General features: G+C 40.5%; 1 protein-coding gene across 1 annotated transcript in view; it reads right to left on the bottom strand.

Annotated features, from left to right (window-relative positions):
* Positions 1–235: 235 nt before the first annotated feature.
* Positions 236–26,962, bottom strand: part of GALK2 (galactokinase 2) — a 48,892-nt gene continuing 22,165 nt past the window's right edge. The window contains exons 6-10 of the mRNA XM_056346338.1: positions 25,019–25,117; positions 22,132–22,284; positions 16,890–17,100; positions 8,042–8,243; positions 236–713 (exon numbers count right to left, since the gene is read on the bottom strand). Coding sequence (XP_056202313.1) covers positions 509–713; positions 8,042–8,243; positions 16,890–17,100; positions 22,132–22,284; positions 25,019–25,117 — 870 coding nt within the window. The 3' untranslated portion in view covers positions 236–508. The remainder of the gene's footprint in view (positions 714–8,041; positions 8,244–16,889; positions 17,101–22,131; positions 22,285–25,018; positions 25,118–26,962) is intronic.

Genomic DNA, 26,962 nt, shown 5'->3' with positions numbered 1-26,962 from the left:
GTTTGAGGAAGAGTATAACATTTTTAATGTTTAGCCAGGTCCTTCCCATTTTTTTGAATGCTTTGGTTTAATCTTCCATAGTTACAGGACACTGAACAAAAGAATATCCAGCACCCAAAGAGACTAAGCACAGAAGAGCCCTGCAAACATTGCAGGGTTCCGACCCTACGATGGACCAGCTCACTGCTCCACCTGGTCTTACTTTTATGACAGTAAATGGAAAACAAGAGAGATCCACGGTAACAAAGAATCATCTTTATTTCAATTTCATTTTTCCTCATCAATAGGTTTTTGTAAATCAGCATTTATACTGAAAGACATATTTAGTATGGGAAAAAAAGACTTTATAATCAAAGAGTTTTCTTTTAATTGCTTCTTTAGAAATATATTTTGATAATGGCAACTGCTCATTACAATAAAAAACAGAAAAGCCATTCATTTACTGTGGCATGGGAAGTACTGCCAGTTCCGAATGCCCTACATAGTTTCTTTACAATTTTTACGTTCTTTAGGCCTCAACAAAAACCAAAGCTCCTCTTCCAGGTTTGGTAGCAAACAGACTATTCTCCAACGCTGACCTTTGGACATCAGTTTGGTAATAGGCTTTTTTTACATTTTTGAGAAAAGTGTTCAGCTTGTCAGTAGGCACCATTGACACAGTACAGCCACCCCATCCAGCTCCAGTCAGACGTGACCCGATGGCCCCAAACTGCCTAAAACAAAATAACAGAAAAAAAAAAAATGTAAAATAAACCCAAAAGGGGTAATTTATCATATATAAAATTCCCGCAGAGAACTAGCGAATAATTTACTCAAAACACATATATGTCGTTTGATTTTTCTGTAGTTCACTTGGTTGTATGTGACATTACAGCAATTTGCAGTTACCATTTGGACAAAAAAAAAAAAAAGTGCTGAGGCTTTAAACTGCAATATAGTTATTTCTGTCAATTCCAAAAGTCAGTCACCCTTTTTTGTAATGCTTCAGCATCAGCTGTTTTAAGTATCACAGTGCAGCTGAGAAGAAGAAAGCAGGAGAAGAAAGGAATTGTGTTAGCAACATTCATAAGACATCAGAAGTGAAAACAGAAATACATGACAAAAATAACAAAAGAGGGTTCATAAACTAATTGCACAGGATGTAGGCATGCAAGCCATTTTCTAATGTGGCAAAGACAAATAGCTCTATTCTTCCAGGACAGATCTGAAACATGCTGAAGATTCACAGGCTTCTGCAGGACTGCTGAGCATGCCAGTCAAGAAAAGCAGAGTTCAGAAACTCTTCAGAAGTCATACGGAGTCACTGCTGCACTCGGACGTCCTTTATGCTGAGCAGACAGAGCTGGGTATCTCTCTTTAGAGGAACCTCATGAACTTAGCAGATTTACAGCAGTAGAGGTGAAACACGAATTTAGTCCCAGAAGAAAAAAATGCTCTTAATGAAGAGGGTGAAAAGAAAGAACAATGACAAATAAATGACATCCAAAATATAAACCGTTCCCAGCCTCAAGACACTGGCCTGCTAGAAATGTCCTACAGCAAATCCCATGCCATTGCTCTGGAAGATTCAGACACCACCTCATTAGGCTTTAGTGTAATTATTTTCACCAGTTTGCTTACCTGTGTTCCTGATCTTTACTTAGATTCAAAGTAGGAAAATACCACGTAATAGGTTTCTTTGGGGCTTTTCTAACCTAGTCAGAACGGGATCGTTTAGAAAACTGATTTGAAATCCTATTCTCATGAGAGATCTAATCTGATCTGCAAACAAATACTTTTGCTACGTTTCCAATAGCCGTAGCCAGGCATGGGGAGATTTACCAGTCCTAGAATGTGTTGGAGGGAGAGACAGCATCATGTGAATAACCTTGGAAAATGACAGCTCATTCCGAGTAGGCTGTGGTAATTTTTCATATGTGCATTTTATGTGAAATGAATCTGGTATACTGCTGGGTTAGGAGAGGTTTAGGTCATATTTCAAGCAAGTACTTACATATGTGTTTGATTCTAAACATGCTTACATCTCTTCTTGAGCAGAAACACTTTCTTCAGTGTTGTCTGTGTGGTGCCACCCTTCATATTGACTCGATTTTATGTTCATTCTTTATTTCCTGTTGGTGTTCTATTTTACTCAGTGTTCCTGTAAGCCGCTCATTTTTATAGTTTTTGGTCCATGGAGCAACCTCCTAAAATGAGCAGGATCCAATCCAGTCTCAACTGCAATCAATAGGGAAATTCCCATCGCCTTTGTAAGGCCCAATCCACTTCCCAGAGTCGGCGGACTCGGACCGTCTGCACTCACTTGGTCTGTTACCTTGGCCAGAACTTTGTATTTCAGATGGTGTCTGGCTTTTATTTTGGTGGGCAACTGAAATCCCTTCAGAATTGCTCTGAACCTTTTACTGATTTCATAATTCTCTGTGGTCATGCTCATGCCTCATTTTTACTGAGTCATTTTAAAATACTTAGTTGAAATAAAGCATAATGTAGACAGAAAATATGCCTGTTCCAGAGCTGAAGTCACTGTGTTTCAAAATACTGTGGCTAACGGTTTCAAATGTGGTGATGTGATTAGGCACTTGGGGCTTAATGCTGAGGAACTTGGCATTTCGATGCGTGGTGCTGCAACATCTGAAACGAGAGGTTCCTGGTGTTACACGGCTTCAGAAGTGAGCACCTCGTTCCGAATCCGCCGGCGCTGCGGCGCGTGGGAGGATCTAGGTTAAACATGAGGAAGTGACCTTTGGACCAGGGCTGAAACGGTCTGTGTCAAGTCTTAATCAGTCGAGTCCTAAGCCGGACTCCTCGGGCGCAGTGGGGTTCCCAGCCAGCCCCTCTCCGCCGTGCACTTGCCTTTACGAAGAGGGGTACGAGCAGGCAATAATCTGGCGGATGCAGCACTCGCCCACACAGCGGGAGACACTGATTTAACGCGGGGTGCGGGGGAAACCTCTGCACCGCCGGGGCTGTGCTGCAGCCGTGAGGACAAGGGATAGAGGGAAAGAGGGAGCACGCAGGACAGGCAATGTATCTGCAGTCCAGTGTCGGAGGCCCTCAGCTTCTGGGCCCAGGTTCTGGCATTTGCCTTTTTGAGGAGTTTATATACCCGATTCCAGTACTCACTGGGTAAAAAGAGAATTGGCTTACGACAAAAGGGTATGCATGTAAATGAGAGTAAAAACGTGAGTACTGCAGCGGAGGGAAGAATAAAAAGGGAAGTCCCATAGTTTGGTATGTGGAAGTGATAGGTGAGACATCACAGAACCTCACTTTAAAGATAATTGTGCTCTAAGAGGTGAGACAATCAGAGCAACATTGTTAATTCCAAGCACTCAAAACTATGAATCAGCTACTTAGCACAGGGTTAACACAATGCGATGTAGATGTCCAAATGGTGTGCGGAGGGTTCTTACTCTGTTTTTGTAGCTTAGTGCACTATTGAATGGCATCTTCAAGCCCCTCTGGTTCTGAAAGAGCTGCAAACTTCTTTTTGTAGGGTGGTTTTTTGTTTGTTTTGTTGGATTTTCAGATTGCACCACGACTACAAGCTTTGCAGCTTTAAGAAAATCACCAGTGGTAAGAGTCTTGATAAAACGCAGGCTGACCTGGCTACCATAACGCACCGCGATGTAATGTAAAAACTGTGGGTTTTTTTAAAGCGCTCAGAGAGGATTCGGCTGTCTTCAGCTAGAAGGGGCATGGCTGGTAACACGAATTGTCGGGATTTATACCCCCAAAAGATGGAGAATAAGAGAATGAAAGCAAGTTATTTGCAACACTCAAGAATGCTGAGAGATTTTCAAAAGTACCTAATGAATTCAGGAGTTCAGAACCAATTTTTTATTCCTTAATTGTTTAGTAAATCTTCTGTTACTTACTTGAAAAGACTAACAGGTAAAACAGCTACTACCAACATGAGATAGGTTAGAGAAAGTACAAGTCTCCTGTGTTTGCAAAAAGAAGAAAAACAACTGACCAACTAGTGGTTACAGTTTTCAGCACTACAAACCACAGCAAGTATGGATCCCTTTCTTTCTTGGCAGAGGTTGTACAGTAAAACATAAAGATCTAGGGAAAACAGAAAACATCTGGATATGCAGATTATTCTTCACAGTTTAAACCTTGTAAGGAGAGAGCAGCAGTAGACTCGGGCAATTCTGTGGAATGTATTTTTGGAAAGGCTTTTTAAAGTTACAGGGCAGCTGTATATCATCTTAAGTAAAGAATGTGATTTGTGTAGTTCCTAGCCATTTCTATAATCGCATCAGCCAAGCTTTCCTAGAGAGATGAGTGATGTTATGTCCCTTAGTTTTTTAATGTACAACCTGAGAAAAGCTAAGACTTTTATCCAATCGATTCCAAAAATTAGATGCTGCTGGCTTAAGCTGCAGTCACCTAGAATAGCTACATGCTTTTAGAAATCTAATCACAGAGTCAGAGAAAAATTGAAGGATTATCAAACTTCTCAAGAAGAAAGATGCATTTCTTAGGAAATACTCTTGATGGGACAGGACTGTGAAGAATAATGAACAAAGAATTTACTTGATTCTGTGCAATGAATGTAATTAACACACCACCCCCTCAATTAAGTAACGTTAATATACCAATTAGAAATCATTTTACAGGAATTACACTGCATTGCAGTGCTTAGCAATGCTCATACTAGCTGTGGGCTCTTCTGCTGGTAAGTTAGAGATCTGCTGTAACGGGCACACACGTCACTTTTTTTCCTTCACTATTTATATTTTGGTCCCTGGAACCAAAATGCCCAGATTAATTTTAATTTAATTTAGTAAAATCCTAACCGCATACTCCTTTCCTTTGGGTTCTGTGGCCGTGTCTCTGCTACTGCCTGCAAGTCGGTGTCACGACACCCGGGCCAGCTCAGAGCGGCTGCCGCCTACCCATGAAAGCACGTAGCTCAGCATAAATGAGAAACAGAATTTCCCTCCCCGTGCTGAGCTTCACGCTGCAGTAGGCTACTGCTAGCATCCGGGCTAGTTTGTTTAAATACCCAGCACAGGTAACTCCACGCCGTAGTGCAGATCTTGTCGGTTTATTACACCTACTTGTTTTCCCCTAATTGAAACAGGATCGTTTTCCCCAGCATTTCTGAGAGCAGGCCCTGTCAGTATGATTCAAGCTGGACACCCTTAGTGAAGGCACCCAGAATGGCCGGTCACTTTGGCAAAGTTCAGTCATCAGATGCTACTGACTGAGGCAGCGACACCGACTAGTTGCTGCACCTAAAAATAACGCGGGTGTGAAGTGTGAAGGCTCTTCCTCTGCCAGCGGTGTCGCAGAACAGTCGGTGCTGGCACCTTGAACTGGATCAAGACTCTGCAGCCCAAGGTTTTTGATAACTCGGCTGAGCAGTTTCTGCCTTCAGCAGACTCTGGAGACAGCTCTCCCTTCTCACACACTGCCCAGCAGTCCCCCTTGAGCAGCTGGGATAACCACGGTGGAACTGCCCCACCGAGTGACTGTCACAGCTTATTCTATTACGTGATCACTACGTGATACGATAAACTGAACACAGCCTGAGAGTTACGTACTGGACTCACTCCTGAAACAAAAATCGTATTGCTAAATTACTGTCAGGCTGTCCAATGGCTGTCAGGGCTTCTCTGTGTTTTATCACAAAACAGCACGTGTATCCCATCTGCAGAGTGATCTGTGAATGTCCAAAACTCTTCTGTTCAGTTTTTAAGTTTAGTCTTCTGGCTCAGAGGCCACTCCATCTTGTCTGCAAAAGAAATCAGACTGACCTAAATAATAATTTGTATCATACTGCGTCAATTTACAAACGTGGTAAATGGGTATTACAACGTACAAAATCCATGTGAGTATAGACGTACAAATTCTTTTTCTTATTGCAATTTTACAAACATGGCAAATTGCACATTTGTAAAATTCTTATTTTCATTATAAGCCAGACTAATTTCTTAGTTAAAAACAAAAAAAAGCCAGTTGCAGAAGAAATATTTTTGTAACTTTCCTTTTTAGGTGGTATTTGGTGTTTTTAGCTTCAAATTGAAACAGCTTCTGTCTTCATTAAGATCGCAAAATATAGACAGAGGATGGGATATTTACTTGTAGAAGACAGTCAAATGATGTTTCTTGACCTCAGGCCTGCAAATACCTACAGCACCCTGTATCTCCTCTCTGGAAGGGGGGCAGTAACACTTGGGCTCGGGGCAGAGCTTCCCAGACCAAGCACACCCTTCTCCAAGGAGAAGTACGAACCATAACAGATGAGAAGTACAAAGGTGGTGTTACCAAGAGCTGTGATGAAGTGAATGAAGGAAGCAGCTGGGAGAAGGGGGCTGGGGCACAGGCGGGGATGGAGTAGCGGTGCAGAAGCTCAGGTGGGCGGCTCTTTATTCCCCCAAACCACTGTTAAAATGATCCCCAACCACTGAATGTGGCACTGTACTGCACTCGGCACTGCTGCGGCCAGACCTCAAATACTCTGGATTTGGGCGCCACGCTACAACTGGGGATGTTGAGAGGCTGGAGCGTGTCCAGAGATGGGCAGCGGGGCTGGGGCACAAGTCCCATGGGGAGCAGCTGAGGGACCTGGGGGGGGTCAGCCTGGAGAGGAGGGGGCTCAGGGGGGACCCCACAGCTCCCCACAGCTGTAGGCAGGCAGGGGTCGGTCTCTTCTCCCAGATAATAAGCAGTAGGACAAGAAGAAATGGCCTCAAGTCGCACCAGGGGAGGCTTAGATTGGAGATTAGGAAAAATGTCTTCGCTGGAAGGGTGGTCAGGCACTGGCACAGGCTGCCCAGGGGTGAGGTGGAGTCACCGTGCCTGGGGGTGTTGAAAAAACATGTAGGTGCTTGGGGACATGGTTTAGTGGTGGGCTTGGCAGTGCTGCGTTTATGGATTGACTTGATGATCTCAAAGGTCTTTTCCAACCTAAATGATTCTATGATTCCATTAATTCCCTCTATAGGCAATGAATTTAGATAAAATTTAGTATGTCTGTCCCATGATTAAATGTACTATAAAAATGGAAAATAAGAGGAACAGAAAAATGTACATCCTTTCATGCTGGTCCTGTGGTAAGGATGAAATACTTTGTAGAATGCGAGTGCTAAGTATTTGTTTTTATTTTCTGGATTAACACCTGGTTACACCAGATCTCATCGTCCGCTGCAGCAGTTATGACTGTAACAGCCTGCTACACACAACAACCTGTGATTTCCAGCTCGCTTCATGCTGTTCCTCCAACTCTGTTTATTCTGGCTAAAGGACATGAAACTGGGGAGGAACAGAGGGAGAAGAGAGGGGACAAAAATGACACTCTCAGGGAATGTGTTTTCAAGTTGAGAGGGCTTGTTTGATAGCGGCCAACCCGAGTTAAGGAACCCCGCTAAAAGAATGAGGCTGGGGCACAGATGGAGACTGTAATGTGGGGAAAGCTCAGACACACAATGCGGAGGGGAGAAGCAGAGTGTGAGCCTTTGTAACAAGTAACACACTCATCTTTTAAACACTGAAATGCTGCCCAACCTATCTGATACCCTGGAAAACATATTTTTAAAACTAAAAAAAGAATTGCAATAGCCCTTCACAATATATCATTTATGATTTCAAGGCACCTAAGAATGTAGAACAGCTTGGTTATGCCCCGGAATTCCCATGGCAACAGTTCTGAAATGGTTAAGAAATACACAAAAAGAAAGGGAGTTCAAATAGAGCCACTAAGATGTTGTTTTAAGAAAACCAGTTATGACTTCTTCTACGACTTAAAAAAAGAATAGCCAACAGTCTAACGTAACACTTGTGACGATGAGTCAGTCCAAAAGCAAAGTCTGTAATAAAGCCATAAACTGCAGCTTTCATCTGAAAGTATTACACAGATGCCAGTAGGGAAACAATTGACCATGTAATGTCCCTGCAGGAGATTAATTTTGTAATAAGAGACAAGAATACTTTCATTTTAAAATTGCAATAGCCAGCGATGTCATATTTTCTCATCAATTCAAACAATATTCTCAACAGGCGATTACTCTTCCTTGTGGTCAAAACTTACAGGCAGATGTCTACCAGCCGATCCAGCTCAGGACAGCTGCATTCGTACATTTCCCTGCAGCTGATATAGCTCTGGTTCATTAATTCTCCCAGCAGCTGGATTGCATTGGCAGGTGCTTCGCCGCAGATCTTCTGAAATTCCAGCACTCTGGCGGCTTCACTGTACACGTGCTTCGCACGCTGGTATAGCTTAAAGGTGGAAACTAAACAAAATGAAAGTATTAAGTACTACAGTCATCCATTAATATTGACTACAAAAGGAACACACAAAACCAGAGTAAATGATGTATTTTTTTGGTAATTCATCTTTTATATTGGAACTCTCTAGGCTAAAAGTGCTCTGCAAAAGCTCACCTACGTCTTCTTTAAAAGCCCTAATAAAATAGTATTTAGAGTTCATCACCGTACAACGTACACATTTTTTCATGTTGATAACTTCATGCACATGCTCTAGCTATTTGCTGTGTCAAGAGCAAACCCAGCCTCTCCTTTTACTTTGCAGAGCCAAGCTACAAGTTCAAGTGTTAGCTGCACCGTGCATTAGGGCGTTAATCTAAAGCTTTCAGGATTTCAAACACCAGCAAATCTGAGTCACGAGAACACTGAAACGTACCCACGGCAGCCACTGGCAGCACGTGCTGGCCCAGGGCCTTGTGTGGCTGCTCCGGGCCAAATCTGCATCAATTGTGTAACGCTGTGGACAGACCTTTTCTTGAAAAACCCCACCATCGAAGCACAAAAAACCACCAATGACTTTGTTTGAACTGAGATGAACGAAAACGTGATTACCCGTATTTCCCAGTGCATAGGTAAGGAAGCCCTCTCAAATATTTTCACAGTGACGCGGTGCCCACCCTGACTGTAAATAATGCTAATTAAAGGTACAGTGGAGAGCGCAGGTGCTTTCCGTTCGGTTTTCGGGGTTTATTTTTAGTGGGTGCTACCAGCCAGTGTCAGCGCTGCCTGTGTGGGTGTGAGGAGATGTCAAGCCCCGACAGGTACGGCGTGGTATTGACCTACTGGGATCAAAGGCTAGGGCCAGGATCTTGGCCACGGTTTTTCTACAGTGCCATGAAAAAGCAGTTCCTCTGGGAAGGGGGTGTGGGGGGTGCGCACGCCCAAACGCGTGCGGCGGTGGGGTAGAGACCTCCACCAAGCCTGAACAGTGAGACATAAACGGTTGCAGTTGATTGTTTTTCTCTCCCCGCATAGTTCTATTTGCTTTAATACCATGGCTGCTATTGGAGAGCTATTGTTTACCAGAAGCATGTGTGACATAATTTATGAATAAATTTGTTTACTTGAGCTGTTTGGGCACTAAATATTAGATAAGTGGACTTTATTCTCTGGGGGGTACCTACCGCAGTACGTTTCCCTATTTCACAGCACACTCTTGTTAAAGCACCTCCAAACATCCCTCATTTTATTTCTACATGTAAATTTTCCTTTAAAGGAGAAATTTTGTACATTTAACTCTCCTCATTTCAGCTTCTGGTTTCTCTTGCTTTCTAAAATGGCCGAAGAAACACTCAAATAAAGATAAAAGAAGAGAGACGAGCCCTGTATCCAAACCAGAACTTGTTATCTGGCCCAGACACATGGGAGTCCCTACGTGGCTGTTCTGTGCCAACAGCCAAGTTCTGGAGCCACTGCTGATGATTTCCGCAATCTAGATTTGCAAGGTTATGCAGAAATATTCCTTGAAAGACTGGAAATAAAATTGCGTCCAGTGAAGTCTCTTGCATGTATACTCCAGATTTGCAACCCCTACAGGCTAAAACTTCTTCAGCACCTGCACAATCCCTTTCTCCTTCTCCAGAGTAAGTGTAAATCGCAACTGTAAATGCTGAAAATATAGTGCTGAGAGAGATACAAGTAGTCTAAAGTGATAGAGAAACACTGAACGCAGCAGTGTTCTGCTACTGGTGATACTGCTTCTGGTGATATTTATTTTGTAATTCAATACAGCCTGCTACTGAGAAACCCCGCGTTGCTGTCTTTTGAACAAGCCTTCTGGATGCATTTCAAACAAGGACAGACATGAGAAAATCGAGTGCCACCCCCCCACCCCCCCCAGATGTCATCTTGAGAGTATCACACAGGAAAAGCGTATTTCGGTTTCCCATTTAAAGGTGTGTTTTACCCCACTGGATTTGGTTGCTGCTGGAGTTACTTGCGCTGTTTTGCAGAGCGCTGCCTCAGTACTTTCGAATGTTGAAGAAAGGCAGCTCAGCCTATTTTTAAGGATGGTTTCTCTTTAAATAGTCTTTTCTTATAAGCCATTGTTTTAGAGCAAGGAGATTTCTAAATGTGCATTCGTTTAGGGAATATCTAAAGTTGCGTGAGAGATTGCCATAGCTCACACTCTCTTGTAAATCACCATTGAACAGTAGTAACCCAAAGAATGAACTGAAAACATGTCTGGTTTCAATTGTCGGGCAACAGGCTTGCCAAAGGCTGTGATTGATTCGGAGACCACCCTTTGGTAGAGCAATGCTCTACTGGCCAGATTACCTTAAAAATCTCTGGGGTCGTGTTGCACTCGTCGTGTTACGAACTGGCGACCAGGATGGGCGCTCCAGCTGCTGGCTGCCAGCCAAAAGACCTGAGCTGTGTCCTTGACGGCCTTGGCTCCCCGGAGGGCCGCTCCGTGCAGGGGAGAATTTGCTACCTTGACGCTGGCTTTCCCTTGATGCGAAAGCAATCCTTTCAAGCAGTGCTCCAGTGAGAAAGAGTGGCTGTACGTTATTTTTCAGACTCGTTTGTGGACATTTACTAAATCGGTATCGGTTAAAGGCCGGTATGATTACATTAGCTATTGGTGGGTTGTGCAAAGCATCTTATTTCAGAAAACTACAGTTGTGTTTTAAAAAAACAACAAAAAAAATTTACAGTTTGCTTTTCTTCTCTGGCATTGTGCTGTTCAGGTAAAATTATCTTCAGGACAGCAAACACGTCTGTACTCTGTAAGTCCTATTCTAAAATAAAGAAATAATTCACATATTTTTAGCTTTCAACACCAAACGCCTCCAGTAATAGAGAAACCCTCGTATCTTTTCTGTTTGGAGGAGCAGTCCAACTAACCATCTCTATAGAATAAAAGAGAGCAGAGCACACATGAAGATTCCAAGTATTGCGCCTATGTTGGAATCTCCTTGCTACATTAACAGCCTGTATATTAGCTCCACAGAAATAAAATCCGAATTCATAGGACATGCCAAAGAGCTCTGGAGACTCTGATTTTAGAGGAATGCAGAGACTGATCAGAACTTGCATGCTTTGGTGCAGCCGCATTTTTTACCATGAAAAAGGACTGATTTCCTAAGCCATACTCTGCCATGGTTAAAATAAACAAAACCAAAGTGCGCACAACTGATTAGTTTGTATCTGAGCTAGGGCTGGAATGAGAGGAAAAACTGAAGCCCTCAGAGCAAACCTTCTGGTGTTGCACAAGACTGGGTTATATGGGCTCACCCTCTGCGGTGCTCAAAGGGGAGGAAAAAAGCAGAGTTTAGGGAAGTAATTCTTAAAAAAGTAATTCTTAAAAGCAGGTGGATCCTTAAATCTATTATAGTCTATGGAAATTAGGTACTTTATCTGACTAAAAATGTAGATATACTTAATGCAGTAATCATAAAGGTTTCTGGTGTCTCCCGCTTAATTTTATTTCCAAATTAGGGGTACAGGTACCCTCAGCTCCATCTTTGGTCAGCAAAAAGGGCAGGTTAGGCAACAGGTTATCCTACCTGAGCCCTGGAGTGCCCTGTGGTACCCGTTTCTCTGGTGACTAGAGAGGAACCTAGAACCTCTGCTGCAATGGACCTAGCTGGCTGCCAGGCTGACACCGGACTAACTGTCTAGGGCGCGTCCAAGGAGTGTTTCTGCCATAAGGGATCTGTGCACTCTCCGGTTCAAGCGCTTTGCTTGATTAAAATGCTGTAGCGCCATTTGTGTCTGCTGAGGATACGGTCTCTGACCAGAATCATGCTCTCAAAAACTGTTCTTTGAATATCACTACGTGTTTCCTTTCTGCCCTGCCCTGCGTCGCTCACTGCTATGCAGGAACGGACTGATTTCACACCTAGGCGCGCCGACACACTCAGAAGCTCAGGGTCTCTTCTGCCTCTTTCTGAGAAGACAGCACGGAGATGAAGATTTGTTTTGTGTGGTATCAGCTACACACCGAAAAAATTTCTTGTGGACTCAAGTGAGGGTGAGTGATACTTTTTCTGAATTGAAACAGATACAGGTCAGAAGAAATTAAAGTAAACTTGAAAAGTGAAAATGACACCAAAGGAACTTCAAGGAGGACAAGGTAACCTATACCCAGGTTTGCCCTTAGTGACATTTTGTCTCTCCATTTCACCTGTATCCTGCCTGCTGTTGGAGCAGGTGATCCACCTTCCAGGTCACAGCCTCACTAACCGTGTTCCTGAAGTTTCAGAGAGGACACAGCAAATCTTCTACCAGGAATCCCCTTCACTCTTAATGGCTTTGTATTGCCAGTCCTTTATCTATTTTTCAGAGGATGTCAGCAACTCTTGCTGACCGTTTCTGGAGGCTCTGCACCCTAGCTTTGCTCCTCTGCAGAGGATTTCTGTAATGTCATCCCTGAACACGTAGATTCAAATCACAAACCACCACACACCCTTGAAAGAAACGGTGACATTTTCCAGTATGCTAATAGCTCTCACACTGCAGCACGAACCCTCTAAGCTGTTAAGATGTAGCTGACATTTAATGTTAAGGGAAGTTTGTCCAAAATCCATATAACATCTCTTAAAAACAAAAAATCCTGGGCAATTAGTCCCAAATAACTGTGGGTTAATTAAATATAACAGAAAAGTTTACTGTGGGTTTTCAACTGTATGGTCATATTTTTAATTTTAGCTTTACAAAAGTTGTGCAAACCTGTCCACTCCATTTACAGAGATGTTTTTTTCTTTATAATTAGACATTGTGGCTTTTCAGCAACTCGTATTACTTGTTATAACTTCAGCTTCAGAAGATTCCTTTCTTTAGAGGCTTCCTGTACAATTCTATCTGACCTTTAGCTAAAGACCAACTTCTTCAGGCTATATATTTTTTTCTAGTTGCTTTGGCAGCTTCTTAAGATATGTTTCACTGTAGATTAATGAGCTACACATGGCTGATGGGACTGTTAGAAATTTACAACAGGAAAAACTCACCAATGCGAAATCATGTAGGGGACAGTTTCTACCACCATTACTCATGTGGAATAGTACCCTTCTCTGTTAGGCATCCTGCTGATTGAACATGATGAGGGTGAAGGTTTCTGGCTCAGAATGTATATAAGAAAATGCTGCCAGATGGCTTTAATTTGAGCCAGATTGTGAACCCCCTACTCGAAGTGGGGAACAGTTACTCTACTGGGACTGCTCAAGTAACTGTTTGCAATCTGGCTTTCTGAAAATAAACCAGGGGACGAGTCATTGCTGGATTCAGTGACCCATTTAGCAGACACCTGCTTCAAGACCCTGATACCTACTGGTTTAAAGTGATTTTTCCTCCAGAGGAACACTAGTTTTAACAAGGCTTTTGCAGCTAACCTAGACCGTTCAGTGCCTGTGCCCGACCTACGGTACACCCCGGGGGCCTGCATCCTCGAGGCAGCTGTATGAGACTTGCCTGGAGTGGCCGCATATCCCAAGTAAACCATGTTTTTGTGGAAGGGGATGGTACGTTCCCAAGTTTCTCCGTGACATGGATCAGGCTGATGCCGGAGTAGGCACCTGGACCCTCAAGCTGGGAAGTGCTCTTAGGTCTACCGGTTTGGAGGTAACTTCTGTTCACCTAAGACAAGGGCACTCTACTAATGCACACGACAGAGCTTTCCATATCCCAGAGCAGCCCGACAGGACAGCTGAGAGTCCACCTTCATGTACGCCCGTCTGTGCGAATAAAGTTGAAACTGTTCTTGCACTGAGATCACCATTAAGACAAATTACTTGGCAGTGGGAATGAAAGGGCTCCTCAAGCACCACTCACTTTAGCTACAGCACAAATTTAGAATTCTCTTTCCAGGGGCCACATAGGAGGGCAGTTAGGCAGCCAAATCCACGCAGCAAATGGATGCCTGCTCCTCCCATGGTGACTTCATTCCCAGGTTTAAATGTCAAAATTAGATTACAATTTTATACATGAAAAGGAAAAATGGGTTTAAAAATACCTCATTTAGGAAGGAAAAAATCATTTCATGGTTAAAGGAATACACTGTTTTACAGAAGAATATCCTTTTGTGGTGAAGCTTATAAATACTTAATGTCCCACAATCACCACACACTAAATGTTCTGTGAAGCATTCAAGTCCAAGCCAAAATTATGGCACAGTGCACCTTAGAAAGTAATAAATACTATTTTTCTAGAGATGTTCAGAAGCCACAAGTGCAATCCATATGTAAACATTTGCAAGAGATATTTAAACTCAGGATTTTCAGTTGGCCAAGGAACAACTGCAAGAAGTTTAGAGAAGCTTTGTGCTCCATCTGTACTTCTCCAAAGCTGGGGAATAAGTGGGCTGTGCAGTGGGGAGCTGCGGCAATCCTGGAGTACCTGTCTATAAAAACGGATGCAGAGTTGCTGTGTGCTTCTAGACCTGGCCTGGGACTTGCCTAAAGCCTGTCTGTACCATTTTTCTTTGGGAAGTTTGTATCTGGTCAGCCTTACACACTCACAAAACTTTACGTAAGTATACAGTACCATCACTGGAGGAGTACAGGAGGGGAAGCTAGACTTAAGGCTAAAATAGTATTTACATACCACTTTCAGATCCTTAAATATGAGATACAATGCCAGTAGAAAACATTATTTTTAACTGTTACTGGGCTTTGAATGATACAAAAAGTTCAGCCACAGAGAAAACTCAAGAGTCCAGTAAATGATCTAAATGGTAATTCTCATTCAAATAATTTACCCTTAATATTGTAATAATTTATCAGAAAAGTGGATAAAATGCATACAAAGGAGGAAAGACACCCTAAATGTTACGGTTCTTTCTTCATGTTGAACAAAGAAGTTCAACAACATCCTGAAATTCTCTGCAGAGATTACTTATTCGTTGATATGTCTTCTCTTGCGTGAAGCCAGGGGTTGTCATTAAAATATAGTGGGGAAGCACAGGGGAAATAAGAAAAATATTTTTGTCAAACAGACTCTGGTTTTCCAATGCCAACATAAAATGTAATTTGTTTAGTGTGTAACAAAAACAAACAGTGGATTTAGATTCCTTCTTTCTGTGTCTGTCTTGTTTCTTCTTTGCATATAGTTTTACAGAAATCTGTTATTTAATTTTATATTGTACATGCAAAGAGGCTTTCAGCATAACCCATTTTAATTGGCCTTATCAAATGAAATCATGGTCATGCAAGTTTAAGAGATTCTGTTCAGCAAACATCTGCAAACACTATTCAGAGCCACAGTATAAAATTTCCTTTGAGTTTCTTCTATAGGTTTTATGTTTAAACGTTTTATCCAGACTTTGGTTTTTGAAAAAAATTGAAATAACCTCTGTAAACAATTCAATTCTATGCAACTGTAGAATTTTCTTTTATAAGGTATAAGGAGTATAAACATCTGTAAATTAATAGTCTTGTATTGCATCATGAAGGGAAGAGTAAGGTGACAGCGTAAAAGGTTTACAGCCTTGTAGTTTCCCATGAAAATGTTGCAGAGTGCAGGTACATGGTTCAGTATATTCCTCATGTACACACCGCAGAGTTATCATAACTCTTTCTATGGAGATAAAAATCTGGATTAAGATACCATATTCCATCCTGGTACCCTCTGGCAGTATGATTGGACAATAAGATCGTTTCATACTCTCTGATAGCACTGGGGTACAAAGCGGGTTATAGATTCAGGACCTTGTCCTTGGTCAATATATGAGGTTTACAGTAACTCCAAATATACAGATTATGGAAATATAAGCATGAGTATACGCAGATATGTTACTGATTTATATATGTCACTGAAAGCAGTCTTGGGAAGGACTGGCAAGGATATAGTTCAGCTACAAACAGTAGAGATGTTAAGGCTACAGAATGGAAACAAGGAAGTAAGGATTAAGTTCTTAAAGATTCTGATCTCAGTAGGAAACCTGTTACAAATGCAAATTAATTATTTCATAAATGCTCTATTATCCAATATTATTAGCAACCCTGCTATATGCATCCAGGATCCATTCCACGTGGGCCAATGCTTGTGACTGCATGGTATAATCATAAGCAATAATATATGGGAAATACTTTAAACAGTAAACTGTTCTCCTCCATCAACATTTTCCTAAAAGAAAGAAGTAAATTGATAGTGACAGAAGCTTCTTTCTCAGGAGAACCCGAGACGACTTGCTGCCCAGTGCATGTTTTATGAAGTGGTTATGTATTTACCAATTCAAAAACAGAAACGTAAGCCTGTCTACGCTGGTCTTTAACACCAGTTAAGGGAGAGCAAACAGGATTCATTTCAATGATGCTTAACAGCCCAAAAGGTTTGGCTTTGTTAGAGCTAGTGCCTAAAAAGGAAATCTAGTATAGACTTTTCCCTAAAATAAAACCTGCATCATTTAGAGAAGACTCTCAAACAGGCTAATTTGAAATAGTAAGTGATCTGCTACTTCTACCATTTTAGAAACAGTTCAATCAAAATCGAAGTTTTGCTCATCCTAAGTTAAAAGGCAGAATGAAAACTGAGGTATCAACACAGTCACTTGCCACCCAAGATTCTGGGGAAGTACTCTGGCAAGACTTCCATTTGCACTACTTATTAATACATAAACTATTTATACAATACAGACACTGTACGCTACAACCCACCATTTCATATATGCTTACCATCTTGCGTGTTTTGACTAACGATATGAGAGCGGAGCTCCTCCAGGCTAATTCCCAGGCATTTACAAATTTCCTCTGTGCTGTAAGGCTCAGGATGTAATACCTCCTCCACAATGGTCAGCATTTCCTCTAGGCTAACTCCTAGCTTGGTTTGCACATCATGGAGTCTCAACATTTTTTTCCAGTCCAAACCTTTTGACTTTGAGAGAAGCTAAAATTCAAAAATAAAAGAGAAAATATTGTGTGCTCCTCTTTAAAACTATTTAGTTGTCCATAAGCAACTTTAAGATCCACTTTGCTCTTTTCACTTCTTAATTGGGAACCATCAAAAGCGACTTTCTATCAGTAAACAGCAGATAATCATTTATTTATAGAAGATCTGTGAATGATGATATTCTTCCTTCAAATCAGATATAGCCTGTAAAAGCCCAACTGCCATTATTTCTGTATCACATCTGTGACTTATCCTTTTCCATGTATGTTGTTACTTCAAGCACGTATTAACCTTTTCCAATCACATTCAGACAATTGCTTATATAAACGCTATGGTATTGTAACACTAAAAGTCCCTAAGAAGTCTGTTTCTGTACTGTTAGAATTTGCTCTAACATTTAAAACTGAGTTTGACCTTTCCAATATGCTCCTGGAGTTTTCTGATGAACATTTCAGGTTGTCATTAAAACCCCCTCTCATAATAGCCTTAAAAATATCAAAGTGGACATAAGATTTGTGCGGGAGAATTAACTGTAACCTTTCTCAATCTCTAGGGCTTAAAGTAAATTTCAAGTATGTTTTGTTAACATCCAATTTAAAGGAAATCTTGAGCCTCACAGGAAGGTTAGGATGTGCTTGTCAGAATCTGCTCCGTTCCTACATGACTGCTATGATGCTAATTAGTTTTAGTCTACATGTTCTTCCCACTCCAGACAATGATGTCATGCTTTGGGTATCTTCGTGATGTTTTGGCAATGGACAGTAGTTACTTCAATACAGCAGAATCCTAAAAAGAAGTATGTCAAAGAGGCTTTTCTCTGGAAGGTTGCTACATGCGTTGATGCTCTCATGTGCCTAATGAAAGTGGCTGAGTAAAGCAGATTTCCCCATAAGGTATAATATTTTTAATGTTATGAATTATAGAAATATATTAAGTGGTTGTTGTGGGATCTCACTGACCTTACTACCCTTAATTTCAACAGATTACTAGAGAGTAAGACATAGATTAGCAGGTACATGCCAATGTCATTTTACTGTAGTCATAAGCATATTACATACCTCCAGTTCTGCACCATTTAAATTGAGATTAAAGCTTCCAAGTATGCCAGATCAGGCTGTATGTTTGCAGAGAATTTAAACCACTGCAACAAGACCAGGGAATGAAATCCTTTTCGTATTCAAAACAGTGTTAAAACCTCTCATCAACAGGGCGAAGATTTCACCCAGTGTGTTTTGTTATTCTTTTCAGTAAACACTGGTTTTGAGTGAGATTGGTTTGAAATAATTTATGTCTCAATTCAGCAAAACCATTTAACTTCCTGGGATTTACATACATGACTGAATAGTATTTGCTTTGCTTTCTGCAAAGTTACAGCACAAAGTTTAAGCAGAAGATCTACTGCTCAACTATGTGCTATAGATTCTCACCCTCCTGCTCTCCTCCAACGGTGCTTTTGCAGGGGCTCTTCCAGTTTGGCTTTATTACAGTATCTAAAAATTAACTACTTTTGGTGCCATCTAGTGACTTCCTAAGATCTATGTGAGGCTCAGTAGAGCAGACCAAACAAAATCCAACCAAAATCCTAATCATGTGACTCTGTCGCCATCTAAAACACAGTTTTGTACGTTCAGCGGTAGAGAAAGAAGCAGCACTGTCTAGTGGTTAATGCAGAAATCAGGGTGAGCAAATTTTCTTGTAAGACTGATTAAGTCACTTCTGGACAGCTTTTCAGAGGCACCGAGTACTGAGAACTCCACTGCCTTTATGTAATTGTATTTTAGCTTATTTATTGATAAGCTAGAATAACAGTTATTGCTTCATCTGTTTTACTTCAATACTCAGTGTCTCTTATGCTCATGCATGTTTGTGACACATTCTTGGATCTGCTTCAAGTTGCTCAGTTTTCTTCCTCGCACTTTAATCCTAATGTTCAGCATCCCTTAGACTTCATTATCAGAAGTTAAACAGAACTAAGAAATTATAAAAAATAATGTCCTTTAAGGCAACAAAAATGTTTCTGCTTCCTTCTTGAATACATATTCCCCTGCAGAAATAAGTCATGTGGATTGTCATACCTGTTCCCATTCCTATACTTCAAGGGAGATGCTATATTTTAGATGAGCTAACTATGCTGGGAGTTTACAGATCAAATGTTCCACATGGAAACTGACCCCATCAGGCCAGTAGGCTGGGCTTTGCTGGAAAGGTCTATACCACTTATCGCAACATTTCATTTCTAACAGCACTGGGAAAAATGTTATGGGCAAACAGAAATGGGTTTTGAAAACAGTCTAGCTGCAGCAGCTCAAATTCTAATGGATACAGAACAGAAACAGGAGAAAACCCATCCATTTAATGTACAAAAGTAATCCCAATACTGATCCCACAGTTGGATATTTTCTTGATGACCTCTGACTAGATGGATTAAAGATGTGGACATCATGCAGCTGGCTCTTAACTGCCAGGATATAGCATCTGTAGGCTTTATCGTCCTTTATTGTTCAACACAGGCACACTGTGAGAACTCTAAGTAACTGAGAGGAAAACATACTTAGTAAATGATGGGACAAATATAAATAAAAGACAGTCTGACTGTGAGCAAGCATAGCCCTTATATAGCAACATTACTTTCTTATACTTTACATTTCTATAATGTCGTCCGAGCATCTTTCCACATTTAACAAACATCGGTTGATTAACTATATGGCATTCCAGCTGCAGACATTCTTGGCACTACTCTATAGCTGACAGTGAAGTGAACCACACACAGTGAAGCAGGGGAAAGCACAGCATTCACTAATGCTCGTATTCATCCTGCAGCACCTACTGTGTGCATTTTCTGAAGTATAAAGTACAAGTTAATTTCCTTTGGAATTGCGAGCGTTCTGCAGAACATAAGCATCTTTAAACATGCTGTTCAATAGGGTACAGGAAAGCACCCAGAGGCTACAAAAGAATACAGAAAATAAATTAAAAAAAAAAAAAAAACACACCAAAAAATAACCACAAGAGAATGACTGTCCAGAAGGGAAAGGAGAAGAACAGAACCGGAGAAAGGTAATTATGTAAGGATGATCAAGCAAGAGCTCACTTGCTGTAGGACAGGCTGACATCAAAATGTACTATATTAACGCCAACAGCGATATGTTGTGTTGGCATCTTTACCTACATGAAGCTTTCTGCACAGTATGAAATTCTAGAATGACCTAAAGCAGAAAGGTGGGGGGGGTGGAGGGGAAAGCCTACCCTAAGGCACTTACCAATGAGAATTTTTTTTAAAGCATTATTGCAAGGCCCAGTATGTTATTTCATAGTTCCATTAGCTTAATGGTACTTAAAAGACTTCCCTGCTTCCACTTACATACCTGCCCTCCTTCACCCCACTGTGACCTGTTCCTAAAGACAGTCTTTTCCTGGCTCAATGTATTTTTATAGTGTGTGCAACTTTCCATCTGGGTAGCACATGTTTAAAAATAGACAGGTGTATGTTGTTAGTCTCCTTAAAATCAAGCATCTGCTAAGGGTGCCTTTTTAGAGATTGCATCATAGCTAACAGCAACGTAAAAAAAAATCATCTTTCCTTACCAACTTTTCAGTTCACTGCATAGGACCAATAATTTAAACCCATTTATAAAACTGATTTCACAAAATCTGGTATATGGATCAGTACTTCAAAAGGTCTTATAACTTGAGGGACTTGTTGTAGTTTGCCTTTTAGAATAGATCATCTGTGCAGGCTCTCTGCTTCTTACACAAAAATAATTTCCAAAAGAAGCTCTTCCTAAAATACATACTTAGACAATAAACTATCCTAAATTAGAGGTTTATCAGTTATACTAGAAGTAACACACAGGCAGGTCCTTATCTTGATTTTCTTAATGGCATAAGAATCTTTTTCTTAACTTCAGTGTCAACAGTTGGAACTATGGTCATAGGTGCTGTTATTTTACTGTACCATATATATACACCCAAAATGCAGCTATGTTTTTTATACTTGAGTTTAAAGCCCATTTAAAAAGTCATCTGAAGTTTAGCTTTCCTCCTTGAAGAATATCTCCACGCAATATTTTACATTACATTTTGTCAGCATCCGCTCATCTCTTCAACTCTTTTTTTTTTTTAGCATTAACAATGGTAATTTTTCAGAGAATTATGATGCCAACAAATGCTCAAAGTATTGCTCAGATTTTGGCCAAATGTTTTGTGGCAAGGAGTTCCATGCTGCAGTTTTTAGAACTTTCATCTAGACTTCATGACCCAAATTCTATTCTTTCATACAGCACATTATGTTGGGTATAATTGCAGTGAATCTTCACGCTTACTCCTCAATCTAATCAAAGCAAAATCCACTGTATTCCCATAACAAACTCAAATCAATTCCTACATCTACATTTTCTTACATGTACAGTCTACAAAATCCAGAATTAAAGTGGAACTTGGATTTTTCATGTTCAAATTCCATACATTTTAGAGATAATTGCAAACTGTAAACTGGTGGCACAACCTAAATGTTACATTTTGATTCAAGCCTGTTTTTAAACTTTACACTGATATACATGCTGCTATTCAGCATTTCCAGTATTACTTCCAGGCCTCCAACTAGTAGCTTTGATGTCCTCTAAATCCTAGAAAATACACATCAATTGCCATATATACATATAAACATGTGACCACACTGGTTGCTTTCCATTATTTGTCATTATTCAGCTTTAATTAGAAACAGTCTATCTTATTAACTGAGAATATTTTTTGCTGAAAAATAGACTTACTTCCTCCATTGAAATATAATACAAAATAAATTGAATAGAACTAAATCACATAATCTTCTATATAAGGGCACAGTCCTTGAGCTTCCATTAAACTGCAGGAGTTCTGTTTCTGCAGAGACGGAGGTGTCTGGTTCTGGAAAGAAAAATGCTACTTAAAGTAGCACCTAGCCAGGTGTTAAAGACATGATTGGTCAGAAGTGGGAAAAAGCACATATTTAGATGAAAGTTTCATTAGAGTTTGACATAAGCCATACGTTACCTTTGTAGCCAGACGACACTCCATTACCCTAATATTGTAATGAGAAGTTGCTGCTTTATTCATTTCAACGCAACTGTTAGCAATAACAAACGCTGCTCCACTTGGAAGTCTAACATCAGTTGCCCTCAGAGGACTGAACTCTATCAACTTGGCCTATTGAAAGAAAAATGAATGGTTAGTTTTAATTTACTACTAGCTAACCATGCACTTAGTTCTATAAATCAAATGCAAATTTGCATGTTTTTTCTCTTGAAAATCCAGGGACAGTTAAGGAAAGAAAACTGACATGAAACAGCGAGAAAAGAGGTTTAACCTCATTGGCCCAGTTACACATACATTTCAAACGTTTCCCTTGTAGCTGGATTTTAAAATGTTTCCATTAAGTCTTTGGGTTTTTTCAGCATTTCACAGAACCCCACCCAACCTATTTTTCTTGCCTGTTTAAGACAACAGTTTTTCTTTGATCTACCGAAAAGTACCAGGGCTGGCTGAAGCTAATGTGCATGCCACTAGAAACAAGGGGCTTCACATTCCCTTCCCCTTCACCATTTCCCATCTCCCCCTGTTTTCCCATTTTCCACTAAATCAGGATTAATTCACTGAGTTAGAGAATAGTACCAAAATTTTAGCACTGACTGGGGACAGTGATCATGTTACATATGGACAATCAGAGAAATGAATTAAACTATATATATACAAATGTAGTTACTATCTCCTTCCTTCTAACATAAGAGACTGCCTTGCCTCACAGATGCCTTACACAGGCTGCCTAAGATGTTCCCAGTATTTGTGACCTTTTCATGGAATAAGCTAGGCATCCATTAATTAAATAATTCAGGATGTAATGTAATCAAGAGATTAAATTCACATCTGGTTTTTCATTGGGATAAGTTGTAAATCATGTACCCTGCTTTGGCTTCTTAGAATAGACTGCAACTCTGCAAGCCGGGATGTCTTACTGGTTTTGGCATTGTTCGCCCCCAGAGAGTTCCTTGAGCAGCTAGAGTGCTAAATAAACAATGACAAATCTGCTTGTACATTATGTACAGCATGTGTGTAACTCCCTGCCATTGAGATTCTGGACCACGTCACAAAATTACTATCAAGACAGACAAGCTTGCTTATATTTAAATATACCCTTTAAGAACTGCTACATTAGATCAGAATGTACTACTAAGCTGGTCCAGCTTCCTGTTTCTGACAGTAGCCATAAATGGGTATTTAAGGGAAATATAAAAATAGGACATATACAAAGCAATCTTTTTTTTGGGTGTATTTTTCCAGCTTCCCATAAGCAACGATTACAGCGGTTATACTTACACTGGAAGCAACATCCAACTACTATGTTTAATAGCTACAAATAGGCTAACACTCTATCAGTGTATCCAAGGTCTTTCCTGAACCCTTTTTAAACTTTTGCCTTCCACAATGTACGGTATTTCTCAATTTAACAATTAATGTTTTTTGGGGAAAAAAAACAAAACCAAAACAAAAAACAAAACTTCCTTGTTTGTTTTAAACAAGCTGCTTGCAAATGTCATTGTGTTTCTATTAGTTCTTCAGTTATGAAAAACACTGAATTCTCAATTTACCTTCTCTTACCCATTCAGGGCTTTTACAGAGCTTCAAAATACCACCCTCAAAGATACTTGTTTTCCAAGCTGAAAAGTTTTAAATTATTCAGTGAATGCTCACGTAAAAAAATAACTTTGATCAACCTCAATGTCCTTACTGTACATTTCTCATTCCAGTGTTACTTTATTTCGAGATGGGAGGCCAGAACTGCATTCAGCTGCAAGTACACAGAAGCAAGGATATTTTCTGGTTTGTTCACAGTTTCTTTCCTAGTATTTTTAACATTTTCTTTGCCTTTTTGATTACCACCTCTATAGATCAGAAAAGCCTCCAGTTACACGACCATCAGTGTGTATGTCAGGAAAATATGCTGCTTCCTTCAGCATTCCTGCAGCTATGTGTTCACTACTAACTGTATAAAGTGTGAAGGAAAGGTGCAGAGCAGGTACAGGTGGTGTGTCTCATAATGGAATTAAATGTTTGGTGTAATTCTAGGAAATAGCTTCTCTTCTGTATAAACTCATACAAGATATGGCATTAAGGAACAAAAGCTGCAGAGATACAATAGCACAATTACAAGGCAAGTAAAAGTTGTCATGAAATGCTACATTAATTTCAATAAAAGTATTCTGACAGGTTTTAGCTTTGAACAGTTTCAGTCCTGTGTACCTCCTGGGACAGCGGATAAACTCCGCTGTAAATTCCACCACAAGCACTCATGCATAACTTGGCAGGTCCTGTTTATCATTGCTAGTCCACCTTCTGTCACCACCTTTAAGACAGATAAATGCCTTCTACATCAGAATCCAGCCACAGAATTGTCTGGAATTAGCAAAAACGGGGGAAAAAAAATAATCTCCATTGTCTTTGTAACTGGACCTGGCAAAACTTCCTAGAACTGTTTGGTTGTAAGAAGTTTCAAGAAAGCATTTTTGTAATAATTATCCCATTTGCACTGAACACAAGGCATACCGACCATTCACATTTCATTATATGGGAAACATTCTAAGTTCAGCGATGAATTAGCCAAATAGTGTGGGGCCTGGTGCTCTTCTAGAGTACATCTTTTCCCACAATTTTTCTTTCCTCCTTCTTGCCATTTCCCATTTTCATCATATTCCTTCAAACTTGTCACACTTAATTGTACACAAGTTTATACAATTAATTCCTGTTTCATTTGCGTACCAATGGTGCTTACAGTGCTTACTAAGGATTCCAAGTTTCTTGTCTTTCTGCTAGATATGTATGAAGGTGTTTTTGTTTACATAAATTCATATTACACTGTTAGTTTAGATTATGAAGATCCACATACAGTTCCTTCTTCTGCCAGAAAAGAGATGGACTGGTCCATTCCTCCACCTTCTGTGCCAATATAGCGTTCACTCTTAGTGCAAATTTCTGCAAGTTCCACCTGAAAAAAACATTAACATGTGAACCTTCAGCCAAGGTTAAAGATGATACTTTTATACTGCTTACATATGAACTAGTGAGAAAACAAAGGAGATAACGATAGAGCTCTGAAACCACTGTCTTTCACGCACCAAGTAGTGTAAGCTGGTATCAACCAGGGTGCCACATGGCCCGTTTTTCCTGTTATTCTGATGCAAAAAAGAATCAACTATTCAGCCTCCACTGAACCCACCATAGCCAGATGCTTTTCAGAGTATCCTTGTTTAGATGCTTAACTCTTGTAGCTGTCTTCCTCCCACCTTCCTCATTCACTTCACACCCCTCCATTCCAACAGTCAATATTTTGTTCATTTATTAGTTGAATCTATCTATATATGCAACCTGGTACCTTACAGAAAAATGGCAAGTTATTACTTTATACTCTCGTAATGTACTGACTCCAGAATCAGAAATTATGTATTGAACCTAACTCAGGAACCCTTTCCCACTATAAATAATCAGTGGTGCTTGTCATTCCTCCTTGAGATACTGTGCTTTGCTTACATTGTTTATCTGAAATAATTTGTAACTAATGTGATTTATATTCTTTTGTGACATTTTAGGCATATCTCTTGTGCATTCTGAAACCTGTAGGTCAGAAGATAGTACGGGAGGGTGGAATATGACTATCAAACCGTCACAAATAATAATTTACAGTAAAGCTTTCAGTCATCAGGCCAAGTCAAAACAAAACACAAGCGAAGCCTTGGAGAATGGTCAAAGAACATAAAAACTAGTCAAAAAGAAGTAGGTCAAAAGGAAAGCACACGTGTCCACCTATTATGACCCCTACCAGTTAGTTTTTCTAAGCACAAAGTAACCACAGGAAAGATAGGAAAAGCACGTTAGAAAAGCTGCAGTCCATTTGTCAGTCTGGTGGCAGTCAGATTCAGATTCCACACTAAGGATGTAGCATCACAGGACTGTAACAAGCTAACCAGCAAGGCAGGGACATTAGCCAGCATGCAGCTGTAAAAGGCAGCAGATAAGAGGCAGTAAATCACCATGTTGAGAGCGAGGTATGTGCCGGGTGCCTGCCTGCTCGCTCGCTCAATTTCTGTAATGGCACCACAGACAAAGTTGTAAAATTAGTGCTTAGATCAATATAATCAGGTTGAACTGTTTGCAAGTGCACTGACAATCAATTTACTCAGCTCAAAATGCAGCTATGGCAGATAAGCCCCAGGCTGATAGGCAGAAGTTACCAAAAGAACATTAACATAGTTACTCTAAAACTATACAGACTGGATCTCTTTGAATCAAACATGGTAAATGACCAGTCACAAGAAAAAGACCGTTAAGAAGAGAGCATAAAAGTACAATCAGCAAAAATACTCTCCTTTTCTGTACCGACTTTGCTTTGTGTACTTTAAAGATGAGCTGAAATAAGAGATAATGCTTCTACCATTTTTCCTGAGAAAGTACACAAACATCGCACATTCTGGTGTTCGTTCTTTTTAACAAAAGCCATCTCCCAGTGCCCAACTTTTGCTAAAGATCATGATCGTCATAATTCGTTTCTCCTCCCTTGTCCCATGTTCACTCCAAGCAGTCCCATTTCCAGGTTGAGCCTTAGACCTCTTCATCCCATCGGTGACAGTTTAACATCCAGTCACGGTATGTCCCTGCTCCACTACAAGTTGGCAATAATTCTGAATGAAATGCTAACGAATGTAATGATGCTTCCCCCCCCCGCCCCCCCCCCCCCCCCTTTAATGCTAAAATACTCAGTAACAGCTACACAGAAAAATAAGGACAAACCTCCACACACAGCAGTCTCTAGACACTCGCATCTTTCTACATGTGA

Source organism: Falco biarmicus, chromosome 7 (assembly GCF_023638135.1).
Source record: "Falco biarmicus isolate bFalBia1 chromosome 7, bFalBia1.pri, whole genome shotgun sequence".
Taxonomy (NCBI): Eukaryota; Metazoa; Chordata; class Aves; order Falconiformes; family Falconidae; genus Falco; species Falco biarmicus.
Note: the sequence above shows the minus strand (reverse complement) of the source record. Positions and strands in the feature narration are given on the sequence as shown.